We start from the raw sequence: 17,106 nt of genomic DNA, 5'->3' as shown, positions 1-17,106 counted from the left end.
ATGGCGGCAAGTAGGTGAAAGATATGATGGTTATAATGAGAGAAGATTTTGGAAGATTATCGAAGTTGTGAGTTTCAAGAATAATCAAATAAGTAGTAATGAGTGCCTTTGAAACTACCTGGTCACATCAAACTTGACCAAGAATACTTAATTACCGAAAACATATGGCCGAGAACAAAGTACTGAAAGTAGGGAACTCACAAAATTGAGTTTTCCTGGAATTTAAGAATACTATTCTTAAGAGAGAAATTATTTATTTGTCACACCCTGTTAAGCGATTTGCGGAAGCGTAAGACGGAAATGTAACAGATACAACCGGTATTAAATACATTGTTCATGAAGAAACATTACTAACTAATTTACAATATATTACATCGTTCTAACATATTTTACAAACCAAGTGATTCAATCAAACTAGTCCGTTAACTACTTCTCTCCATACTCGAATGCTCATAGCATTGATCACAATCCGAACACGAAACATATAAGCAATCTATTCCACCTTTTTGATTACCTGAAAAGCATGTTTAAAAACGGTCAAGTATGAATAGTTGGTGAGTTTCATAAGTTTTAATGAAATAAGTTATGCATACCACACAGTCATAGTTTGTATGTACGCGCATATGTAAAAATATATATTCACGTTTTTATATATACGTACAGCCGTATCCTTGTGTATACATATGCACACATGTCAGTTTACAATATGAGTTCAAAATCATGATAAAATTGTGACTGTTTGTTCGTATTGCATGTTTCAATTTTTCCATGTTTAATCACCATTGTGGCCCCCCTTCCGCCCACAACAGTTCCACACAAAATAAACCACTATGGCCCCCTTTCCATCCACAACGATTCCTCGTAACATCAACCACTATGGCTCCCATTCCGCTCACAATGGTTCCATAAATAGTCAAACATTGCACAGTGTACACACAATAATTAGTATTTTCTACACATAGTATTTCCTATGCCTATTCACATAGCATGTATATAGATACACATACATATATAGTATTTATCACGTATCACCAAACACTATGGCTCCCCATCCACCCAAAATATGCGTAATCATATTATTTTCTTAACATTCATGTCAAAATCAAGCTAGTTGGTTTAGTTATAGCAGAACTTGGCTCATAGGCCATACTTAACTTTAGTTTATTAAGTTGCAGCAGAACTTGGTTCATAGGCCATACTCAACTTTAGTTTATTAAGTTGCAGCAGAACTTGGCTCATAGGCCATACTCAACTGTAGTTTGGTACTATTGTGGCCCCCTTCCTCCCACAATAGCCCCATGGTCATCACAGACCACGTTATTCACCCATGGCCATTAAAGACCACGTTATTCACCCATGGCTGTTTCAAACCACGTTATTCATCCATGGTCGTTACAGACCACGTTATTCACCCATGGCCGTTACAGACCACGTTATTCACCCATGCCCGTTATAGACCACGTTATTTTTAACAGTATGCAGCATATTTGTATAAACGTGTTGTCACGTGTAATTTCATTATGTTTTGGTATTCGTACCATATTCATTTAATTTGTCATTCAAGAATACTATTCACCATTCATTTGCATGCAATCAGTTTTTATGTTTGTAGGGACTTTTTGTATGTAAACGTTCAAACAATTCATATCCTGAACCGTTTCCTGGTAGATAACGTATATAAATATGCTTTTCACCCAAAAAGTTTGAAGACAGTTTGAAAAGAGGGGTCATGAAACTCACTGTTTTGTAGGCACTCGGTGCGAGGTCAGCTCAGGGTTCGTTTCCCTTGCTATCACTTAGTCCTTATAATTAATATTATAATAATATTAATATTTTAATATTATTATAATCCTCATACTAAACTGGGCTGTATAACTAATCTGGGTATAGCTGTTACACCCAGAAAGTGTCAGTAGGTTTAGATTGTGATGTTGTTTAATGTCTGACGTTTAAAATCGAACCTGGCTTAGTTTCCCCGTTTCAGTAGCTGGGCCAAGTTGTTCGTTTATGCATTCAGAAAAAAAGTTATGGGGATGTAATCTTGGGTAAACATATTGGTCGATAAAATGATTAAGTTATAAAGAAAGATAACAATTTGGGGGTCCGGATTTGCTAAGGGGCTCGTTTCCGTTTCTTCAGTTTGAGTTGGAGAAAAACGCGCACAATCTACCCAAATTGTCCGGATTTCTCACAAAAAGTTCATTTTTACATAATTAATCCGAAAATATGATTCTTGATCATTTTTGATGTTCGGATATCCCAACAGGTTCGTTAATCATGAACTTACCGGTTTTCGTTAGAATTGAATTTGTTTACTCTTCAAATTAACATAATTAATTATCTGTTAATCATTAGATCATGAAAATTTAGACACTTATCAAATAAAATATGAAGATTTTTATAAAAATATTTTTGGAATTATTTACTGATTTCTAAATTTATAAAAAAATCTTTTTATTTGCTATATTTAGCCCGAAAATCATTTATTTATACCAAATGATTTCCAAAAAAGCCGCCAAAATTCCTGAGTGACTAAAAAACTTCCCTATAACCTGTAGCAATTCCAGAAGCTAACAATCTTGCCAAATTTCATTTTCGAGTAAAAAACGACTACGAAAATCCGAATAAACACAAACGCACAAAACATACCTAGGTTTTTATAAATGACCCCAAATTTCATATGTGATAATAATACATCAAATCTGAGTTCCCCAAAAACTTTCATAATTTTTCAGGCATTGTAACTATTTTTCCCAAATAAACGCTCCAAATCGGTAATAAATTCTCCAAATATTCTTGGATTGTCAAAAAATTACCAAATTTGGAAAGGGAATCAATGATAATGTCCCTTATGTCCCTAAAAAATTTCATGGCCTAAAAATATGCACATCATAACCTTAACCTAAACAGCCCGTAATTGAACATTTCGGCATTACCTTTGCGGTTTCGCCCGTTTTTGCTCTCTTAATCCAATTTCCGGGTTCTCATTCTTCTATATAAGCTAAGTACAGGTCCTATATAACAAACCAAGCATGTATCAACAATACACCAGACATTAAAGTCAGGGTTTCGGTTAGGGTTCTAAACCGAACTTTTGAACCGTAAAAACGTCGTTTAAACCCTCTAATCCGTGTTTATGACCAAAATACTTATCGAAAAAGGTTCTTAACCATGTGTAGGATCAAAACATATTTATGGCCCATTTTGATGAGTTTTACATGGTTAGAAGTGAGTTTTGGCAATTAAACTATGTTTATATGAATTTAAACATGTTTAAACAAACATAAGATTGATCAAAATAGATGTAGTACCTTAGGGTTTGTTGTGTGTGTGAAAGAACAGCAGATTTGGCTGGTTATAATTCTGGAACTATGTTCTAAAAATATCTTATGTTACTTAGTGTTAAAGGAAGCAAATAATAATACTATAAAGGGATTTTAAGTCCACTTTGGCGGGCTGGACCTTTTGGGCCCTCTTTGGGCCAAATTTTGGCCCATTAGTCTAGTTTGCGTGTCCGAACGTGTGAGCCCAAATTTATTTAGGGTTCGGTTTTTGGCGTGAAAAATATATCCGGTACGACAAACAGCGTGAAAACGAGTGTTTTTCGGCCAATAACTTGCAAAATTAGAAAAACATAGTATTTTTTGGTAAAAATCGAAAATATTTTCACAGATCACTTAAAACATTCCAAATAAATGTTTTGTAAGTCTTTATCAGCTTAACGGATGATACAATGTTTGTTTTGTAACTATCTTTCGCGTTTAAGTTCATAGCGGGTAGTTAAACGAGCATGTTTTTGTTTAACTGGTTTGCTATCGTACTAAGGCCATAGTTCGAATATGTTGGCTTATATTAAACATATATCACTTATAGATGGGCCCTCGGGATATCTGGGTCATAACCAGACCCGTTCGGTTATTCGTTCGATCATTACACAATAATCGGTTAAACGCTTATTCGATTTGTAAGTACTGAGGTGTATCCGGTTTTGTCACGATTTTCACCTTCTCCCCCAGTTAAGAAATTTCGTCCCCGAAATTCAATATGCCAATTACGTCCCTTTAGGGAAAAGTTATAAGTATTTGTTTTAGAATTTGTTCTTTCTTTTCCCGAATGCGTTTGATTCCCTGTTGTGGATTCCACCGAATTTTATTCATTTTGATTTTATTGTGTCGTAACTGTTTGATTTTCCCCGCTCAACATTTTCACAACTCTCTTTATAGATTTTAGTTATATGAAAGTTTTCAAATGGTGTTAATTCCGCCCTGTAAGTAAGGCACATGTTCTGATTCGATATATATAAAATATCGGGAGTGAAATAATTTTTGTTTAATACACTACTAGATTAACCTTTCGAGGCAATTTTGTACGGTTCTTAGTATTTTGGAATCAACTCATCGGTCTCATCAACTCAACTAACAACTTTCAAAATTTGATAACTTCTCGCGTATATAAGTATAGTCTCTTTTTAGCCTCAGGCGGCTTTTAGTTTGTTATTAATATTACGAGCTTTATCCATGGTTTCTGAAGTCGATTCGGATTTTGTATTTTGGGGGTCGCCACTTTTCAGTTTAATAAGGTGGCGAGTTATATTCTTGCTCGTGTAATGTAGTATATAACCATTTGTATAATATTACGATAACTGATAATGTACGAGGATTGACATTACCGGTCTCACTTTCCTCTAACATATGAATAGTTATTTGGTTTGATTGCTTGTTAGAGGATGGAATACTGTGCTCAGGTCGATTCGGGATCTAAAGTTTCATACACAATTTTTCAAGGATAAGATTTTGTTAAGGCGAGTTTTTCAGTTGGGTAATTGTCATAAATCGGAAGAAAGTATTCGGAGTGGATCAGTCAGGGAACTATCATTTAGTTTGCATTGCTTTCTCAAGATGTTTTAGGAGCGTGTGTTAAGAGGTCCATTGTAGTTTGTTCCCCCTTTCCAATGGGGTATTTCAAACTGTTGTAACGTCCCTGAAGATTTTTAGTATTCCACCTTAGCTTATTATGGTGCATATCTTTATAGCACATGTGCCTATGATCTTTTACATACCAGTTCCTCCATAAATTTCCTTTACATCTTTATACTAGTACTCAGTCTAACCAAACATCTGGCCTGACTTTTCTTCGTTCATCACCCGGTTATAAACCGAAACGAAAGAAGAGACCTTTCTCGCTCGGCGCCTAAAGCGCACTATGCTCCGCTTCAACAAATGAGAGTTTTCGGTGGAACCGGTGAACCACGCGAGCCGCGTGGGACAGAGGGCTCGTAGTACCTGCTACCGCAGCTATGCGGTGGAAGGGAAGGAGCCTAAACTGACCTTTTTTCTTTGAAAAAGAAAAAAAGCAGTACAAGGAGATTAGACTCTCGGATGAGACTAAGTAGCTACCGACCGTTCCGACGCGCCCTTGACCTATCTTGATTAAGACCGAAACCTATCTAATCGAAAGTGGGGTCTAGTTTAAGCTGTCAAAGAAATGGCCTGGAAAGAATAACCACTAGTAGGGATATAGACGGAGTCTCGCTCAGTAAAGAGAGTTATTCGTAGAACAGGAGAAGAGCCTTGACTTTCTATTATATTAGTCCAGCACGCTAGCTGCAATCTTTCTAAAGCAAGAAGGGAAGGGAGAAAGTTTACTTTGAGAAAGAAAGGCCTTCTCTTCTATTTCGATTCTAATCGGTGCGTTATCGCTTTGATTTCTCGTTAGCTAGGCTTCAATAAGGACGTTTAGGCTTTACTAATATAAGATAGAAAAGAAAGGTTTCATCAGGGTGCGAAGGTTTGGAACCTTATACAAACAAAGAGCGTTTTCTTTCAAATGACAACTGCCTCTTCCTGCTGCGAGGCCTTGCACGAAACCAAACGAGACTATAAAAGTTTGAAGTTCAAGTTTTGGTTCTTTTAGTAAGGAATTTCTTCGGTTTTCACAGTTATGATTGTTTTATTCCACCCAATCTCCATATGTAACCTTCGTTCAAACTCAATTAACTAGTCCATACTCACTATTACATAACGACTCCTCACTTTCACCAGGAGTACATCGACAGGGAATAGCTAGTTATTTAGGTTGAGAGGGCATTTTTGAACAGTATGTTTAACGGTTATGGTTTTACCTTTGGTGGGTTTTATAATATAAGAATTTATTATTTTACTACTTGGTATATTTTTCCAAGGTAAAGTTTTGTAAAAACAATACATCTATTAGTGCCCGCATTTAAATAAACTAAAGTATACTAGACTCAGAATGTACCCGTTAATGCGCTTAATTTATTTGATTTAATCACAATACGCGACCTCTAGTCGGGATGGACATCGATGCTGGTTCTTGATTTTGTCTTTTCATTCCAACTCGATTCAAACCAGGACAGTCTTTCTTGACGTGTCCATACTGTCACACTCAAAGCAAGTATAATGACTTATTATGGGTTAGTTTTGGTGAGCTGGTAGCTGTCGGATCGGTTAGGGTCGAGGTAGTTGTGATTACTAAAGGTGGGTTGGTTGGTTTATAATATTCATAATAGTTCTACAGTTACAGGCATAGTGTACAACTTTCCCTCTTTTATGACATACCTTTGTTTGACATTCTCTTAAGTGATAATAATTACATTTCCCACACTTTGATGAAAGTTCATTGTATATTGTTCGTTCGGAACTAAAAGATGATCGAAATATCGGTTTAAGTTGTAGGACGCACGTTTAGTTGGTTGTATCTCTTGTACCCCTGTTTCACAATTGGTTTGTTTTATACTAGATGCTTCCCCGGATATACTCAACAAACTATTTCTGACCAAATCAAAAGCTACCACACCAGCTTTTGTCACGGCATTCTCAAAGGTTTAGTGGTTAACTAGATTAACTAATGTCCTTATGTCCGGGCTAATAACCATGGTACCAGTCGAGCCAGATCGTTAACACATTTTGTGTATTCCAATTTGTCCGCGCTTTTCATTCTCAAGTTCCCGGGTTTGTGTTTAAATTTATAGGTTTCATTCCTTGGACGAAAATGTTTCAATATAATGGTTTTAAGTCTTGCCCGAGTCATGTGGTTGATTACTTTTTGTTCCCAAATTCGTACCATCTTTCTCTACCACGTAAGGGCGTGGTCAAGAAATGTACAAGTGGCATACTCAATGGTGCATTTTGATGGGCACTACTGGTTCTGATAACAGGTTCTATTGCTTCGATTCATTTTACTACCCCATTTAATCTTTTAGTACCACTAAAATTTACAGGTATGTATGACATAGATTGTTTAAATGAATATTCTCGTCGTGAAGGATCACGGTTGTTACGACCAGTATTCATGTTCGGTAGAAGATTTCCGTTTCCAATGGCATTTAGTGGTCACTGGGGGAGAATTTTTAGTATTTGTTTGAAGTACAACATCTGTAACTGTATTAGTATTGGGCGGCGAGATAGTATTCACGGCCGTATTAGTGTTTGGCATTTGATTTGTATTCATTGCTATGTTAATGCCAGCAGCAAATCGTGCTGCTATTGTCAGAGTTTCTATCCGTAGTTGCCGAGCAATCAATTCAACCACCACTGCCTCAAATAGTATGTTTGTTTTCTCCGGGGCCATTCTATAATGATAACCAATTATATCGTAACTAATAATAGTTCGCTACACCACTTATCACAAAAGGAATCACATTATCAAGTAATCAGGTATTTCAAATAGCATATGTGTATTACACATCTCTGTCCATGTGTTTATATATCGAGGATAGCATATCAATTTAGCCTAACAAAGGCCATTGTCTGTATGTATATATCAAAAGTTGCCACCAAGTGACAAGAAATTTTAACCCTGTAAGGTTTAATATTGTAACGGAAGGTCAAAGTTGTCCTCCATATCAACATAGCACACACTATTAGATGCTTGCATGGAGTATCGAAAAGATGCTATACACAACAATACCTTACTATCCTTATCTATCAAAGCAAACATTATAACAATTATAAACAGTTTACAACCTGCTCGACAATTATTACGGTACGACCCATCATAGGGTAATTATTTTTGTTCAGCCTCTTCCGTAAGCAGACATTTACTTGTTACGAGTTTAATTAGTGTGTTATCATAGGAATGCACTCGTATATTCCACTAGACCCTTAGAGGTTGTTAAATATCATTATAGAATATATTCTTTCACGAGGTCATTCAGTACGCACAAACATGCTGGGTCTACTAAAAGTGGTAGTTTACTGGTTGGGGTAAGTATGTCCCATTCCAGTCAGTCACGTCATTGCTTCGTGAGCATGAGGTTTCTCTCCTATATTAACCAATTGGAATAGCAAAAATATAGGAGAGGTTGGAGGTTCTCGTTCATAGATGGTTTGAAGAGTTTGCTAGTTAGGGAGGTTCATCAGAGTTAGTTGTACTGGTGATACGTAAATGAAAATATTATTATTATTATTATTATTTCTTTTTGAAATATTATTAGCACATTATATGTACTGGTAGTCACAACTAGTCTTATTATAATTGAAAACTCAGTTTTGGTAATTATCATATTTATAATTTGATAAATCGGGCTCATCACTAGGTATTTCCCCTAGGGATGGTGTTTGTTTTTGAACAACACAAATGGAAGGATGACCGGAAAATAGTTTAATTTAATGTCAAAGAGACGAGTTTATAAGATAAAGATTAGATTCAAGCTGAGAAATATTATATGTATATTTTCTGGAAATTATTATCTGTAGGTCACACCTCCCACAGTTTGTTCCCGAGCCTTGTATATCAAGCTCCTTTGTGGTTCCGTGACATCACTAGATTCAGTTTAAACTCATTTAAGCGTTCTAGTATTCTCGTTTACAGGCAACACCGGTTCCTTATTACCATAAAGCTACCCGATCTCGATATCCTTTGGTGTAAAAGTTAGTGATAAAAGAACGATTTTCGATAGCTTACATCAGCGTAAAGGATATTATTAATTAGGCATAAATAAAATATTTTATTTGTTATGAACAGATATAATATGAATTATACTAAAATAAAATATTAATTTTTGTAAGATATAATTTTAATTAGAATAGGAACTAATATTACTTATAAACGAATATAATATTCGTTATGATAAGATGCAATATTATCGGTAGTACCGTATGTACACGTATCCATATGCCTTGTTTTAGATAAACACGTATGCACATTACATATATACTCCACATCACCTTTATACACTTATGTTGCCATTTTTACTTATTGGTATGTTCCGCGACTTCTCCCAGAATTCCCTCGTACAAGAAAGTCTGTTATTACATTCTGGACCATAATAACTTATTTGGCTACGAGTTCATCACAGCATCCATCAGTATCTATCATTACTCATTATTAAGTTTCCCAGATATAATCGAGCCTACGGTTATATTATAGTTATCCTAAGGGATAACCTAATCCTTTATAACCAATGGCTCTAATACCAACTTCTGTCACACCCAGTTAAGCAATTTGCGGAAGCGTAAAGCAGAAATGTAACAGATAAAACTGGTATCAAATACATTGTTCATAAAGAAACATTACTAACTAATTTACAATATATTACATCGTTCTAACATATTTTACAAACTAAGTGATTCAATCAAACTAGTCCGTTAACTACTTCTCTCTATACTCGAATGCTCATAGCATCGATCACAATCCGAACACGAAACATATAAGCAATCTATTCCACCTTTCTGATTACCTGAAAAGCATGTTTAAAAACGGTCAACTACGAATAGTTGGTGAGTTTCATAAGTTTTAACGAAATCAGTCCTGCGTACCACACAGTCATAGTTTGTATGTACGCGCATATGTGAAAATATATATTCACGTTTGTATATATATGTACAGCCGTATCCTTGTGTGTACATATGCACACATGTAAGTTTATAATATGAGTTCGAAATCATGATAAAATCGTGACTGTTTGTTCGTTTAGCGTGTTTCCATTTTTCCATGTTTAATCACCACTATGGCCCCGCTTCCGCCCACAACGGTTCCACACAAAATAAACCACCGTGGCCCCCTTTCCACCCACAACGATTCCTTGTAACATCAATCACTGTGGCTCCCCTTCCGCCCACAACGGTTCCACAAAGAGTCAAACATTGCACAGTGTACACACAATAATTAATTTTTTCTACACATAGTATTTCCTACGCCTATTCACATAGCATGTATATAGATACACATACATATATAGTATTTATCACGTATCACAAAACACTGTGGCTTCCCATCTGCCCATAATACGCATAATCATATTATTTTCTTAACTCATAGGCCATACTCAACTTTAGTTTATTAAGTTGCAGCAAAACTTGGCTCATAGGCCATACTCAACTTTAGTTTGGTACTATTGTGGCCCCCTTCCGCCCACAATAGCCCCATGGTCATCACAGACCACGTTATTCACCCATGGCCATTACAGACCACGTTATTCACTCATGGCCATTTCAGACCACGTTATTCACCCATGGCCGTTAAAGACCACGTTATTTTTAACAGTATGCAACATATTTGTACAAACGTATTGTCATGTGTAATTTCATTATGTTTTATTATGTTTTGGTATTCGTACCATATTCACTTAATTTGTCATTTAAGAATACTATTCACCATTCATTTGCACGCAATCAGTTGTTATGTTTGTAGGGACTTTTTGTATGTAAACGTTCAAACAATTCATATCCTGAACCGTTTCCAGGTAGATAACGTATATAAATATGCTTTTCACCCCACCCCAAGAAGTTAGTAGACAGTTTGAAATGAGGGGTCATGAAACTCACGGTTTTGTAGGCACTCGGTGCGAGGTCAGCTCGGGGTTTGTTTCCCTTGCTATCACTTAGTCCCTCTAATTAATATTAAAATAATATTAATATTTTAATATTATTATAATCTTCATACTAGACTGGGCTGTATAGCTAATCTGGGTATAGCTGTTACACCCAGAAAGTGTCAGTAGGTTTAGATTGTGATGTTGTTCAATGTCTGACGTTTAAAATCAAACTTGTCTTAGTTTCCCCGTTTCACCAGCGGGGCCAAGTTGTTCATTTATGCGTTCAGAATACAGTTATGGGGATGTAAACTTGGGTAAACGTGTTGGTTGATAAAAGCATTAAGTTATAAAGAAAGATCACAATTTGGGGGTCCGGATTTGCTACGGGGCTCGTTTCCGTTTATTCAGTTTGAGTTGGAGAAAAATGCGCAAAATCTACCCAAATTGTCCGGATTTCTCACAAAAAGTTCGTTTTTACATAATTAATCCGAAAATATGCTTCTTGATCGTTTTTTATGTTCTGATATCCCAACATGTTCGTTAATCATGAACTTGCCAGTTTTCGTTAGAATTGAATTTGTTTAATCTTCAAATTAGCATAATTAATTATCCGTTAATCATTAGATCATGAAAATTTAGACACTTATCAAATAAAATATGTAGATTTTTATAAAAAATTCCTGAGTGACTAAAAAACTTCCCAAAATAACCTGTAATAATTCCAGAAGCTAACAATCTTGCCAAATATCATTTTCGAGCCAAAAACGGCTATGAAAATCCGAATAAACACAAATGCACAAAACATACCTAGGGTTTTCTAAATGAACCCAAATTTCATATACCTCTATGTCCATTAACAGCACGTGAGACGTGTCGTCGATGAGACATTTCCGTAAGTGAGAAACGTGAAAGGTAGAGTGAATCCCTTCCATTTCTGCAGGTAGATCAAGCTTATACGCCACGCCACCTCTTCTATATCAGCTAAGATCTTAAACGGTCCAATATACCTTGGACTCAACTTTCCTCTCTTCCTAAAACGAATAATACCTTTCCACGGCGAGACCTTAAGCATCACGTTGTCGGCAACGTTAAACTCGATTGGTCGTCATTGTTTGTCGGCATAAGACACACATTTGCTAACGTTTCAGACGAGATGGCCTCTCGTATAGGCAGAAAGTGAGCACTCTTAGTTAATCGGTCCACAATCATCCAGATGGTATCATGATTCTTAGCTGTACGTGGTAGCTTAGTTATGTAATCCATGGTGATGTGTTCCCATTTCCACTCAGGTATTTCCAAAGGCTGCATCTTCCTAGACGGTTTCTGGTGTTCGGCTTTAACTTGCAAACAAGTCATGCACTTACTGGCATAATCAACCACTTCGTTCTTCATACCTGACCACCAATAGTCTTTCTTCAAGTCTTGATACCTCTTGTTAGATCCTGGATGAATCGAGTATCGAGATTTATGAGCTTTGTCTAGGATTCGACTCCTGAGATTCCCATGGTGTGGAATCCACATCCGATCGAATCTGATCTTTACGCCTTGTGTATTATCAAAGAACTCAGTCTGTTGCCCATAAATCCTCTCTTTCTTCATTAACCATTCATCTGCAAGTACTTCTGTTTGAACCTTGCTGATTTTTATGAAGAGATCTGTGTTGACAACAAGCTTGTAAGACTTTACAGTTTCTATCACTTCTTCATTCTTCTGGCTTAAAGCATTGGCAACTACATTAGCCTTTCTCGTGTAATACTTGATTTCACATTCATAGTCTTTAATCAACTCTAGCCATCTTATTTGTCTCATATTCAACTCCTTCTGCCCGAAGAAGTATTTCAAACTCTTGTGATCCCCGTATAGATAGTACACTTGGTACCATACAAGTAATGTCTCCAGATCGTAAGAGCATGTACTACAACTGCTAACTCCAGATCATGCGTCGGATACGTACTCTCATGAACTTTCAACTATCTTAGCTCCCTAGCTTACCGTTTTATCCTTCTTACTCTCAATATCGCAGTCACCGAGTGGTGTTCATGAGTGTTAGCTGCTCGAGGTAGCTTGTCCATGAACCCCCGATGATATGATCTTGTCATGACTTAACAAATCTCATCTCATATTGGGAGACATTGACACCTACTATTTCAAAGCTACTGTTTGTTTTAACTTATCAAGTCGCACCTCACATGACTGTAATCCACACAAGCATTCATAACATAATTCAATCCATAACACCATATTCAACCATTAGTCTAAATTTAAATTTAAATAGTACACATAAAATCCTTAATAGTCATACATGACTTAAAACTTAAACAAAATAACTTGTTCTTCCTGAATGCTCATTCTTATAACTTTTTCCATAGACAGGTAACTCTAAGTCTGCACATTCTTGCCTGCTTCTCCCCCTCTTGCTTTAGGCCTCTTCATTCATAGGCCTTGTCACCAGCGTCCCCGCAATTGAAGCACTTGTTGTTGTCCTTCTTACATTCCCAAGAGAAGTGACCCATTTCCTCTTATCTGTAACATGCGCCTACACTCACCACCATGAGCCTTTCCACACTTGTGACAAACAGTAGTGTCGGTAACCAACTTGCACTCACCACCATGTATCTTACCACATGTCTTACACAATTTCCTCTCCCCCGTCTTCCGCTTCTTATCCTTGGGAGACCACGTTTGCATACTGGGTTGTTTAGCTGGAGCAATCCACTCCTTCTCTTTCTTCTCCACAGTTCTTGCACGGTCCTCAATAGACTTTTCCCGTTGAAGATTCTTTACTGCGGAAGCTACTGCTCTAGTAATGGTAGCTTGAATAGAAGGGTTGATCTGATACTCTTCTTCAAGTACAGTCATGCTTTTCTCTTCACTAGACTCAGTAATCAGTTCTTCAGAGGATATTCGGTTAACACGTTGCCTACCAAGGCGTCCCGTGCGCCCTCGTTGCTCAGCAGTAGTCTTAGCACCAGCCATTCAAATTCTAATGGAAAAACACAAATACCGTCATGTGAGGAACTATTTAGTACAAGGATAGTAAGGTTGCAGGTAATAACAGTGGCCAGATGGGATTAGCTGCTCACGTTACTTTCCGTGTCCTATACACTTCCTTTCGTGAGTCTACTCGTGCTTGGTTCTACTAAAAGCAGTTAGAGTATCAAACATTTCAAATACATACAAGCAATTCTATCACTAACAATTCATATAACTTTCCTTACTCATCCCTACATTATACATAAGGAAATTCACGTATTAAGCTTACTTGAGTGACACATGGCATTCTCTGACCGGCATCTTCTTTCTTTCTTGTTTTCGTCCCATTCTCTGTTCGAGTCTAAGTATGTAGGATCCTATTCCCTCGAACTTATGCTCTGATACCAACCTATAAGGTCCCCGATCTCGGGTGCCCTACTTCCACGCTGGTTGGATTTACTGATTCACATAATTCAAAAAATCAGAGTTAATTAAAACAAATTGCGGAATAAAAGTCAACCATCCTTACATCACATAAATACTTTGTCTGAAACGGTAATAACATAAGTATTAGACATTAAATATGAATAACACGTGACACTTCTTTTGTTCGATGCCAGTCTTCTTTTATTTGCCACGTGTCTCCCCTTAAGCAACCTGTCTCATCCTACTTACCTGCGTGCATACTAAAATTCAGCTACGCTGAGTGAGTTCTAGTTAATCAATTAACATACAATACTTCCATGTTCATACTTATACGTGTTCGGAGATATGTATTTCGTACTTTACTTGCTTTTACTCATTCATATGTACTTTACGTACATACATACGTATTTACACACTTTTTTTCCTACTCTCCTATGGTATACCATAACAATCCTACTTCTACTATCTCGAATATTATTAGGGTCTGGTAACTCAATCTCAGATATTTTCAAGGGTCTGGTCCCTTCTATCCCAGATATTAATAGGGTCCGGTCCCTCTAATCTTAGATATTATTAGGGTTTGGTCCCTACTGTCTTAGATATTATTAGGGTCTGGTCTATCTATCTCAATCTCAGATATTATTAGGGTCTGGTCCCTTTTGTCTAAGATATTAATAGGGTCTGGTCCCTTTTTCATATGTCCCGTCAATCGCCCATACGTTTACTTCATATGTTTCCTATTATACGTGCATACTTTACGCATCTTTCAATTGCATATACAATAATCATATTATATACTCATATTCATACAATCAATTAATAATAACATTAAATAAATAATCATACACTTATCTCCTAGGATATGTGTATTAACTATCACATAGGAGTATGCGCACAGCCCCGAAAAACATCACAGAGAAAGGGGCTAGAACTCATCTGTAGTCGATTCCTTTCCGAATTAATGGTAATTCCTTTCTTCAATTGAGCTCTACTAACTGTTAATAACGTATACGTATTAATCCTCTATAATTTCTTATTCATTTCTAAAGTTAACGGGGTTAACTTTTAAATAAACTGAACCGACATGTAGCCATCCTAAACAGCTCATGTTAATTTATTGCATTTAACTTTATTTCAGTAACGAACCAACTTCCTTAGTTTGTATTCTTATCCTTTATATTTATTATCATACTTATACTTATTATTATACTTATCTCATTATTATTAGTTTACACCCTCAACCTTTAGTGAACATGAAATTTATTATTTTAACAAACCAATACGTTGCGGGTTTTACTCGGGTCGGGTATCGGGTTTATTATTTTAACAAACCAATACGTTGCAGGTCTTAACAAACCAATACTTAACGAACACACGGGGTATGGTCCCTAGCGAGTCGGGTTGCGGGTTTTACTCGGGTCGGGTATCGGGTTTGGGTCCCATTTAGTTTCTTATCCCTTCCTCTTATCATAATCCTATTATTATTATTATTATTATTATTTATTTATCACTTTTATTATTATTATTATTATTATTATCAATAATAATATAATAAGCATTATCCAACCACCCTCCCCCCATATATCCTAACCAACCCCCCCCCCCCATCACATTATTCTTCTTCTTTCTTCGTACCTCACGGAGACCACCGCCGCCGCCCGTTCCTCCGGCCACCATGACACCATCGGAGAACAAGAGATGGCTGGCCTACCTCTAGTTGCTTTGCCTCACAATGGTTCGCACAGGAAAGGATTCGCATCCACATGATTCACTGGTCCGCTGATTCGCATTCCAAGAGAATTCGCACCAACAATTCGCATGTCACTGATTCGCATGGGATGCGAATCGTTCGAATAATTCGCATACTTTCTGTCACATGGTATGAGAATTGTTTCCCGGAAACCATTCTCATATACTTCAATCGCAAGGTGTGTGACTCGTTTTCTAAAAACCATTCGCATAAGGAGTTTTATTGGGTTTGCACTCTGGTTCTGTCAGATCTGCACTTCTGTCGTTCTTGGGTGTTCACCGGTAAACGAACACGGTTAGGGTTTGGGTTCGGATATGTGACTCACTAAGCCGGTTGTGGTTCAGATCTGGGCTCGGGTTCTCGTTTCAGCCGAACCGCTGGGATCCGGGTTTCACTGAACATATTTGCACCAATTTATTATTGTTATTTGTATTTTGCTTAATCTCATGTTATTATGGTTTGTTTCATTTGGATTTTGTTCATGACGGTTTGGACTCGGTTCGTTTGTGTTCATCTTTTAGACTCGTTGTTCTTTTGTTATTAGATCCGAAATAAGAAAGAAAAATGAATATTAATTCTAAACATACCATAAATGTTGATAACTAGATCTTGAACAAATGGAAATGGATTTTGGAATGTTTGGTGTACAGGAGGTTTTTGTTGCGTGTATAGATATGTGTGACAATGATTGGGAGGATGATGGTGAAATGATGAGGATAAGGATTAAATTAGGGTTTAGGGGTTTAAATAGGAAAAACCCAAAGGCTTTTAGGCCCATAATCCTCCTTAACTCCATTAGCCTCTATTAACTTTATCCATTCTCCTAAAATATTTAATTAATTTAATTGACGCCTTATGATACGATGACTAAAACAACTCGAAATACTTTATTTACTTATTTATTGAACTGAGGACGTTAAAGTTCACAACATCTTTCGAGTTTCGGGATTGATGAGCATTGATGGTAAAAGCTCGCTCTTGAGTTTCTAGAGGTGCTTGGGCTTGAGATGTTGAGCTTGAGGGGTTGGAGCTTGTTAGGGTTGCATGATCATGGGTTGGGCTTGAGAATTTGGAGTAGCCTTGATTTGGGGTACTTGGGGTTGGTGAGTTTGCACTTGGTAGGATTGGTAGGTATAGTAAGGTTGTGGGGCAACATAAGCTTGATGGGCTTGAACGAGTC

At 36.9% G+C, this 17,106-nt stretch overlaps 1 protein-coding gene across 1 annotated transcript in view; it reads right to left on the bottom strand.

The window, feature by feature from the left end:
- The window catches only part of LOC143623927 (uncharacterized), a 37,106-nt gene extending 24,520 nt beyond the window's left edge, over positions 1–12,586 (bottom strand). Inside the window, exon 1 of the mRNA XM_077094718.1 lies at positions 12,172–12,586. Coding sequence (XP_076950833.1) covers positions 12,172–12,586 — 415 coding nt within the window. The remainder of the gene's footprint in view (positions 1–12,171) is intronic.
- Positions 12,587–17,106: the final 4,520 nt, after the last annotated feature.

Source organism: Bidens hawaiensis, unplaced genomic scaffold (genome assembly GCF_021521415.1).
Source record: "Bidens hawaiensis isolate Kalapana, Puna unplaced genomic scaffold, B.hawaiensis_p1.1 tig00003644_1, whole genome shotgun sequence".
In the NCBI taxonomy this organism is placed as follows: domain Eukaryota; kingdom Viridiplantae; phylum Streptophyta; class Magnoliopsida; order Asterales; family Asteraceae; genus Bidens; species Bidens hawaiensis.
This window is presented reverse-complemented; position numbering and strand designations above follow the sequence as displayed.